The 10155-nt window shown below is 34.5% G+C and overlaps 1 protein-coding gene across 2 annotated transcripts; it reads right to left on the minus strand.

Annotated features, from left to right (window-relative positions):
* Positions 1–161: 161 nt before the first annotated feature.
* atp5pd (ATP synthase peripheral stalk subunit d) lies at positions 162–5945 on the minus strand. 2 transcript variants are annotated; one of them, XM_051106161.1, is made up of 6 exons: positions 5813–5945; positions 5126–5257; positions 3149–3245; positions 2978–3049; positions 2397–2459; positions 162–462 (listed from the first exon to the last, which is right to left on the minus strand). In XM_051106161.1, the coding sequence occupies exons 2-6, from the start codon at positions 5245–5247 to the stop codon at positions 331–333; spliced, it is 486 nt and encodes a 161-aa protein (XP_050962118.1). In that variant the 5' UTR covers positions 5248–5257; positions 5813–5945; the 3' UTR covers positions 162–330. The 2 variants fall into 2 exon arrangements, with proteins under 2 accessions (XP_050962118.1, XP_050962117.1); XM_051106160.1 differs by having other exon boundaries at positions 5809–5937.
* Positions 5946–10155: the final 4210 nt, after the last annotated feature.

Genomic DNA, 10155 nt, shown 5'->3' on the forward strand with positions numbered 1-10155 from the left:
TTAAGATGGCAAATCCTTATTTTTGGGTGAACTATTTCTTTTTAGAAAACCCTTTACTGGACGGGGGGAAATCTTTAACACAACCTCTCATGGCTTTTGTTTAAAACATACTATTAACAATATCACTTACTTCTGTTCCAAAGAATTGTGCAAAGTTACTATTTCATTATTTAAACAATTTATTTGATATTTTCATCCACAAATAAAACAGTAATGAGTCATTTCACGATTGGAATCACTTCTACAGCAGAAGCATTACTCAAACCAGACTATACAGAGCAACCTCAGATTCGAAGATACATTACTGAAGCTCTGGGTGTTGCTAATAAATTACAGGTCGGCAATAGGCTTGTGTGGCCAGTATGGATGTTTTGCCTTGTCCAGCTTGGTCTCTGGGAAGGTGTTGTTGAGATCTTCTATGGTCATCTGATCGAAAGGAATCATGTTCCTGAACTTCTCAAGCTGCCAAGCACAAACGGTCAGAGGGGAAAATGATTAAAGTGCTTCATAATTTGGATAAGCTTCATAGACAAATTGAGTAGCTAATGTGCAGCTTTGTGTATGTGTGTTTCTTCCATCACATTAAATCAGTCAGAAGCAATCATTATTTATTATAAACATGACAAAAGTCATGGATTCATGTTCTGGTCCATCTGCACAAGAATGAAATGGGTTTGCACCAGTGTTCAAATTTTGATTCAGTCACAGTCTTTTGTCTAAAATTCCATTGAGTTTTAGTCATATTTTAGTCATCTGAACTGTTTTAGTTTTAGTCGACTAAATATCATAAAATTTTTGTCAACGAAATCAACTACAGTAGATTTAGTCGGCTAAAATCTAATGGGTTTAGTTACAGTGTAATGAAGTTATTAAGCATTCTTTAAAATTACCATACTCCTATTGATATTCAGGTTTTATCATGATAGACACCGGTTTAACCTCTTCTCATAAAAAAACAAGAGCATGGTCTTTTCAATGAAATGCTAATTATGCATTCTTTATAATAACATGCTTACCACATTCCTCATTCTTTCAAGCAGACATGTTAATTTATATAAATAAATTTAGACTAATCTTTTTAGGGCTACTAAAGTGACTCATTTAAGGCCAGTGAGTGATTTTTTGTCTTTCTTTTGTTACTCGATTAACATCAATGCCACAGACAATACCAGCTAAATTAGGCTGCTGTCCCTTTAAAACCAAATGTGCAGATGCAATGTACTGATACACATCCGATATTTTCCCAACTGTTTACGTTCACCTAAGATGTAACGTGTAAAGTGTATTTATGTGAATACTCGTCAAAATAGACAATTTGACCATTTTTGTATTTATCCGTTCAAGAGACGCAAAAGACTAACTTACTCGTGTGCTGTGCAAGTTAGGGATGGGCATTCTTGAACGATTCGTTCATTTTGAACAAATCTTTAATGTGACTCGGGAAGAACAAGTCGTCTCGGGGAGTGATTCATTTACTCATGCATGCGCAGCATCCTATTAGGTTCTGTACTGGAATTAGTTCACCCGTATCGAGTCTTTGGGTTTTTCGAGTCGTTCGTTCATCTTATGGGGTGGTCACATGATGAACGAACGACTCAAACCCGAAGACTCAAGAGATGAACTAATCAATTCTTTTTCTGGCTCACACGGCATTGTTTGAGTTTATGGGGCTGTCACGTTATGAACGAACGACTCAAACCTGAAAACTTGTCAGATCAGAGGTGAGGTGAGCTAATCATACACCGAAGACTCAGCTAAACAATGAATGAATCTTTTCTGTTTCTTACAGCATTATAGTTTTGTCTTGTTTGTAGTGTGATCAACATTTGTGTAAGCAGTAGATGTGTTAGGGAAGTAACACGTAACATTTTAATTATATTTTGCCAAAATTAACGAAGTTCACTAGTGTAAGTGTGCTCTCAGAAAACTGGAGAATTGAGCTCTCCTTTGCGTCGTTCAATGTATCCATGTCTGCTCTTCTCATACTCCTAGATATTGACATTTTTAAACGTTTCATGAGATGTGCAGCAAATGTATGCTAACTTATGTCCCACCGGATAGATCAATAGGCTATGATACAGTTCATATGTACGCATCTAACCTCCTAACCATACAGCAGATTCGTTCTAAATGAAACTCTTCCCAAATCAACCCTCCCTAACATTTTCATCTTGTTGTTATTCGTTGACGAAAATGTCAGCCGATTTTCGTCACAGTTTTTGTCATTCAAAATGAGTTTTTATTTCGTTATAGTCTCATTTTTGTCAGTGAAAAAAATCTAAATTATCACTGGTTGGCACTTACATGTACTTTAGGCTAATTTGCCAAGATAGATTGGAATAAACCGCTAAATGATTTATCAACACTCTTAACGTGATACTGCAGGTTGAACTTACCGCCTTCTCATACTCAGCAATACGAGCCTTAGATGCTTCCATATAAGCAGCTGCGGTTTTGTTCTGAAATACATCAAGAGACACAACATAAATGATATGCAAATAACAAAAAAAACTACTGATACAACCAGTTATTACAAGAATAACGCCCTGGATTTGGCCTAGTACAGTGAAACTACATGCATTTACACAATGATATATTGATCTGCCTTTAAAATGATCAAGTTTAAATCAAAATTCTGATCTCATCTTCAATCATTAATTTACATTATCATTATGACTCAAATTTTCAGTGAAGTGTTAAAATGTCTAACATAATTGTGGAAAATGTTGTTGTTTATTACCACGTGTTGTTATAGATGCACATAAATAAAAAGGAATATCTTTGTGTTTATTTAATGCATAAGAGTTTAGAAAGCATGCATTGTTTACTAAAAAAAATAAATCAAATAGGTTACAGTGGCTGTTGAGTTAATATGATAGCTTCCCCGACGGCACCTTTGAAACCAATTCAGAGCAAATACATAAATACCAAAAACATTAGCTAAAACAGAACAACTTAAGTGTGTGGAGAGACTCACAGCATCCTGCTCCTGGGCATCGATCTTTGTTGTCTGAGTGTCCACTGGCTCAGGGACCGTCAATGCAGCGAACTGTAGATTGAGAAACGAAAAAAGAAGCCTATAAGACACACAGCAGAACAAAAATTGAAAGAAAAGAGAAAGAGAAACTGAGAAATCACTGGATCTCACCTTCTTCTCAAACTCATCCACCATGCCTGCTTTGGCCACAACACTCCTGTAGTAACTCCAGTCAATGGGAGCTGGTTTCTCTGGTAAGGATGCAAGTCTGCAAGTAAAAACAGTTTAGCACAAAATATAAATGACTTGTTTGATAAATGTCTGTCTCTGTAACTTGCGAAATCTGTATCTAAATCCCGTATTCCAGCACCTATACACACTAGCAGTAAAAATTTGTAATATTTAATATTTTAATATTTTGAAAGACAACTCTTATGCTCACCAATGCTAGGTTCATGTAATCAAATCTACAGTAAATCAGTAATATTGTGAAATATTATTACAACTTAAAACAACTTTTCTACTTTAATTAAAAATTCAAACGCAACTTATTCGTATGACACAAAGCTTTATTTAAAATTTTCAGCATCGTTACTCAGGCTGCGTCCGAAAACCTAGTCAGCTGACTTGCTGCCTCGCTGCCTTATCAGGCAGTGACTTCGAAGGCTGCGAAGGCAACTCTAGAAACCGTTTCGGACGGACTTCAGAGGCAGCAGAACGTGACGCCGTTGCTAGGTTACCTAACGGTTAAGTTGTAGAATTCGTAGAAAAATGATCTTATACACTTATATATAAATGCTTTAATAATACATAAAGACCTCAATGTCATTACCCACCGAAGGTCTGTGCGTCGGAAAAGACGACTGAGAATGGCAGCTACTTTTTGCTTAAATAAATAAAAGCACTGATGCAAGTAATATTGCAGAACAGGTCATTGTTATTAGTGGCTGTTTCGTTATTATTGGTAGTATATTGTAAATATTATTCTTATTCACTACTCATTTGAACCCTTTTAACATTTTATTAAATACTATTATTACAAACAATGTTATTTATTATGCTTTTTACACTATTACGATTAATAAAGAATATCATGGTCAAGATCTCATCTATTATATAAAGTAACAAGTCTAATTTCATCAGAATATCTTTATTTATATAGCCTATATGACGCACACGCACAGGATTGTGGGAAATCGAAGGCAGCGAAGGATACATCTATGCTGCCTTCAAAATTCCATCAGAAGAAGGTACCTCCGAAGACAGGAAGTGAAGCAGAATTAGAATTCGGACGTGCCTTGATGCCTTCCTGCCTTGGAATGCTACCTCCGAAGGCAGCATTTTAGAGCTTTCGGACGCAGCCTCAGTCTTCAGTGTCACCTGATCCTTTAGATATTATTCTAATATGCTGATTTTTGGCAAGTTATTAACAATGGCTTGTATCATCATAATTTGAAATAAAAATATTGTGTAGCATTACAAATGTCTTTACTATCACTTTTGATCAATTTATTTTTGTGTCCTTGATGATTAAAAAGTATTAATCCTAAATGGTAGTGCATCACAATTTCCACAAAAATATTAAGCAGCACAACTTATTTTTTTGAAGCAGCAAATCAGCATATTGGAAATTAATTACATTTTTAAATGCATTCAAATAGAAAACTTGTAATATTCCCCAATATGCTGAATTGCAAAGCATCACAATATTACAACTACAGTTACATCAGAAAATAACATTTTTGTCCAATATTATCTAGAAAAACAGAACTGGCTATGACTGGACTGAGACAAACTTTGAAACCAGCCTTTGTAGAAAAATATTTGAAACTTCCACAAGTACTGACTTAATAATATGAGAGAAAAAAAAAAAGTTAAATAATGCATTAACAGCTTTAGTGAAGGTTTTCACTAAAGCCCATACAGTCCACCATACAGTTAAACACAGTTCGAGACAGTCCATTGACCTGCACCTGACCTATGGTGTTTTGCTCAAGGGCACAATTATGTATCGCCCCTAGCTAGGTTAAAAAAAAAAAAAATCCAAAATAAAAAAAATCAGCATAGCTTTGAAACCACTGAAACCACTATGTGCTAAAAAAAACTGTGTAGCTCGTGTGCTTCATGTGGCGCAGAAGACAGACTCACTTTGCTGCAATGGAATCGCTGCGGGTCTTCAAGCTGTTGAACATGGCTCTCTGGTTCGGTGGCACCCTCTCCGCAAAAACCACCCAGTCAATGGCCTTTATAGCTGCACGGCGACCTGCCATCTTTCTGCTCCTGTCAAAACATTTAATGCAGACATAGTTATTAACAATGAGAAAGATATTTCACAAGTTTAACAAACTGGACCAACTGCACGCAAAGAAAATTGTCGGGTCAGCTGATGTAATAAGACTTTAAATATTCATACAATATTTAATATTCTCATTTTTGAAGCCAAGCACTTAATTAATGTTTTCGAGCATATTCGACGTGTAACACATAATCAGTCACAGAATAGCGACATGCAGGCCTCCGGGTGGACTCTAACTTAGCGTACTGGAAAAACACAAAAACCGTTTCGCATTAAAAAGCTTTCAGAACAAAAATATTTTGCGTTTTTATCAGAAATTTGGTTAATAAGAACAACTGAAATGAAAGCCTTCTGTACACAAGTGAACAAGACAAGGTCAGCGTATGACTTACAGAAGATAATACACAAATATAACCACACAAAAACTGCGTAACTTCTCATAATCAAGAAAGATAAGGAGTTATGTTCGCTATTTATGCAAATAAAAACAATCAGAGTTGTAATATTTATCGAATGACTGAATTTAGACACGTACTTACTGCTCAAGGATCAAGCCGCTGCAATGACAGAAGCGTGATGGCTGCCGGAGAGCGGAAGCGCGGTTAAGAAAACAGCGCTCGATACTGACACCCAGCGGATTGGAGGAACGCTACGACACTGTGCGATGCATGTACGTACACTAGAGGGCACAAAAGAAAACTGACATAGCCTATCGTTATTGACTTACAGTTTGTGTTGATTTCAGGCCATCTAAACACTCGCCAAAAGCTGATAAAATTCACTTTTAGCAGATCATGATTAAAACAATAACTGTGACTAGCTTATATACTGATGGAACCAATGCTTACATTTTCAAGTCAAGTCAACCCTGGTGAAAAAAACAGCATATGCTGGTAGGTATGTTTTGATGCTGGAATGCTGGTTAGGTAGGTTTTGATGCTGGTTTAAGCTGGTTCTTTGCTGGTCATGTTGCTGGTCAAGGACCAGCATGAACCAGCAAAGGACCAGCATAAACCAGCATCAAAACATACACTACCGTTCAAAAGTTTGGGGTCAGTAAGACTTGTAATAGTCTTAAAAGAAGTCTCTTATGCTCATCAAGGCTGCACTTATTTGATTAAAAATATAGAAAAAAACAGTAATATTGCAAAATGTTTTTACAATATAAAATAATGTTTTTTATTTTAACATACTTTAAAATAGAATTTATTCCTGTGATGAAAAGGTGAATTTTTATCAACTGTTACTCCAGTCTTAAGTGTCACATGATCCTTCAGAAATCATTCTAATATGCGGATTTATTATTAGAATGATCAATGTTGGATAATATCAACAGTTGTGCTGCCAAATATTTTTTTCAGGATTCTTTCATGAATAACAAGTTTAAAAAGTACAGTGTTTATTCAAAATATAAATATTTTATAACAATGTAAATTATTTATTATTAACTTTTAATAAACTTTTAATTACTAACTTAATACATCCTTGGTGAATAAAAGTATTAATTTCTTAAAAAAAAAAAAAAAAAAAAAAAACAATAAAAATGTACTGACCCCAAACTTTTGAACGGTAGTGTACCTACCAGCATATGCTGGTTTTTTCACCAGGGAAGTCAAGTCAAGTCAAGCTTTATTGTCATTCCACTACATGTGTGGACATACAGTGAATGTCGAAATGAACGAAATGTCGTGTCTCGCAGGACCACGGTGCTACATAAATATACATAAATATGAACATAAATACACTAGACGTAGAAACAATTTTTAAACCTATATATATAACTATACATATACTATAAATAATTGACTATACATACACATAACCTAAGACAGACTATACAAGTAGTTTACATAATTGTGCATGATAATGTGCAGAAGAGGTATTTAAAAGTTAGGAAGCAAATAGTGCAAAATGATTTGTGGTGCGGTGACAAATAAACATTTGTTAAGTCTTTATTAGGTCCTTGTAACATGTTAATAAGGGTTAATAAGTGTCTGTTGTCTAGCCCACTCACCTGTAGGTAGCACATGTAGTTATAGTTATGCTAATTGCTATGTCAACACAATAATCCATACAGTAGGCTACATCTGTCCAAAAAACACTTACATTTACAGTTACAGTAAAATATATTTATATTTATACAGACCTATTTAAAACCTTCCAGCAGAGACATCAGATAAGGTCAATACATGTTTTGAAAGAATTGTTTACATATTTACACTAAACCTAACACCTTTCGGTGTTCAGCTGCCCTATGGCATGTTGTGTTGGCAAATTTGTTTCTCTAAGTGGATGACGCAAGTCTGCTTGTTTACTATTTTCAGACACAGGCATTTTGACCTGTGCTGGTCTTAAATTTCACCTGCCGTCTGCCTGTTTATGACTCTTATTGCTTTTTTGGGTCACTCTATGAAACAGGTCCCCTTTTCACTTTGAAAAAGTGAAGTAACTTTTAGTATGTTTTTTTTTTTTTCATACTGTACTGAGATTATGTCTTCAAAAAGGTACATTTTATATTAGCCTACAGGCTTGCACTTTATAATATTTATTTTGTTACATTTCCATGCCTGAAAATATACAGGTAAAAACCAGTTAAAGAGAACACCCGTTTAAAAGGTTTACCTGACAGCCATCCGATGCTAGAGTACTTAATGCTGACCTCCGACACCACAAACTGTATAAAGGACAATCGTCAGTATCATTCATGATTAATATTTGAATATTGAAAAATTATATTAATGTATTGATCTCTTAACTGTAACATATCTAAACATGTATTAACCCATTCAGGCACAATTGTTATGTTAGAAACTCTATATTCTCATATGAAGCCACCTTAACATTAAATTAATGATGCAACTATGAAATGCATGTATTTTGTAACATAAAATCTAGTTAGTAAATGAATTATTTGCTTATTTAATGAAGTAATATAATGCTAAAATGTTTTTGATAAAATATTAAGAGTGCACGTGTCTTTAAATAATAATAATAATAATAATAATAATAATAATAATAATAATAATAGTATGCACAGATAAATCATTTATAAAATATAAAAATGGCAACATTCCATAAATTAAAAGAAACTGTCTTTTTGATCACACAGTGACTTGAAATGATCTGATACTATAAAATTCTTATTTCCAGATAAACAGTATATATATATATATATATATATATATATATATATATATATATATAGTTGAATATTATAGTTTAAAATAGCTGTTTTCTATTTGAATATGTTTTGAAATTTAATTTATTCCTGTTTTCAAAGCTGAATTTTCAGCATCATTACTCCAGTCTTTAGTCTCACATGATCCTTCTGAAATCATCCTAATATGCTGATGTGATACTCAAGAAACATTTCTTATCAATGTTTAATACAGCTGAGCTGCTTAATATTTTAGCAGAAACAAAAACAAAAACACTTTTGATTTAATTTAATGTGTCCTTACTGTATAGAAATATGTTACTAAATATTGCTAATAAATAAATAAATCAAACTGAACCCAAAAATAGCATATAGTCAATTATGTCACCCAATATGGAAATTCTTCCAGACAGCAATATTGAATTTTTTTTATGCCAATCAAAAACAGATTCTCATAAATAAACATTAAAATAATATACTTTGTTGAATGGAAAGAAATGACTAGGCTACGTGTACTTTTACAGTTTTACTTTAACCCCTTAATAGTGGCCACTAGGAATAGTATAACTACCATACATCAACAAAAATATTGTATATAAAAAAAGAAAAACCTCATACAGTATCTTAGCATGATGAGATACTGTAGTGTCTAGCGACACTGTTATTATATTACATCAGAGTTCAATAGCGTGGCAACGGGGCAGTAATTAAGAAATCATAATGGAATATAAAGTTAAGCCACAAGCTCTCTCTAATCCCGTCTGCATCGCGCAGCTGCCCGCAGGGAGTCTCGGGCTTCCCCGCAGCTCTCACTCAGTACGGTGCGTGCCGTTCGGTCGCTGGGGTCACGCTAGGGCAGGGGGCGGGCGTGTGATCAACAGCATTTTAAATTGGGAGGCCGGGCTGGGGCACAGCCTCAAAAGAGCACGGCCACAAAATGAGCAGGTTATGGCGGGGTTCTTACCCTGATAGCATACGTACATCTCGGAGACATCAGTTAGAGGTCTGCATTACATCTGCAAGATTTATTAGAGTGTTTGCTCATCTGCAATACATATATAGGACGATTCATACTAGATGTCAAATAGACGTCCATTAGATGTCTTTTAGATGTTCATGATTTAGAATGCATGTAAAACTGACATCTTACAGACATCTGTCAGATGTTTGTACACAGCAGACGCTTTCCAGATCAAGTGATCTTTAACAGACATCTTGCAAACGTACGCGTGCTACCTAGGTAGTGAGTTATTTCTACCTGTTTAGCCTTTAAATTTCATTTTATCACTGTAACCCAGTGTATAGGGTGATTAAGTTAATATTTTTGGGTTGAATAAAATCAAATAAATTATATGTTACCACATGAGAAATTGTACATATTTAATGAAGCAAAAGGGACTTCAATTCTTTACTCAAGTGAAAACACTTTCATCATCCTCATGAATGTACATGCTGGTTTAGCATTTAACTCAAATAAGTATTAGGTAATTAAATAAATAAATAAATAAATAAATAGAGAAGGCTGACTACAATCAGCTTGCCTGAATTAGAAGAAGAAAAAACAACTCTTCTTGTCTTCAGCGAGGACAACGTTTGAGCATGTACACACAGTATCTGAGCGACAGCAGAGTCAATTCATAAAAGAACAATGTATATTTAAAAGCACACGTCCAGTTTTGTGTGAGGAAGAAAGTAAATATGCTTGCGAGTGGAGAGATTCGTGTT

This window comes from Labeo rohita, chromosome 3 (genome assembly GCF_022985175.1).
Source record: "Labeo rohita strain BAU-BD-2019 chromosome 3, IGBB_LRoh.1.0, whole genome shotgun sequence".
NCBI classification, from domain to species: domain Eukaryota; kingdom Metazoa; phylum Chordata; class Actinopteri; order Cypriniformes; family Cyprinidae; genus Labeo; species Labeo rohita.

Coding starts and splice junctions, on each gene's coding strand:
- atp5pd (XM_051106161.1), bottom strand. CDS start 5,247: ATGGCAGGTCGCCGTGCAGCTATAAAGGCCATTGACTGGGTGGTTTTT. Junction 3,246..5,125: donor AGCGATTCCATTGCAGCAAA/GTGAGTCTGTCT, acceptor TTTTACTTGCAG/ACTTGCATCCTTACCAGAGA. Junction 463..2,396: donor TTGCTGAGTATGAGAAGGCG/GTAAGTTCAACC, acceptor TGTGCTTGGCAG/CTTGAGAAGTTCAGGAACAT.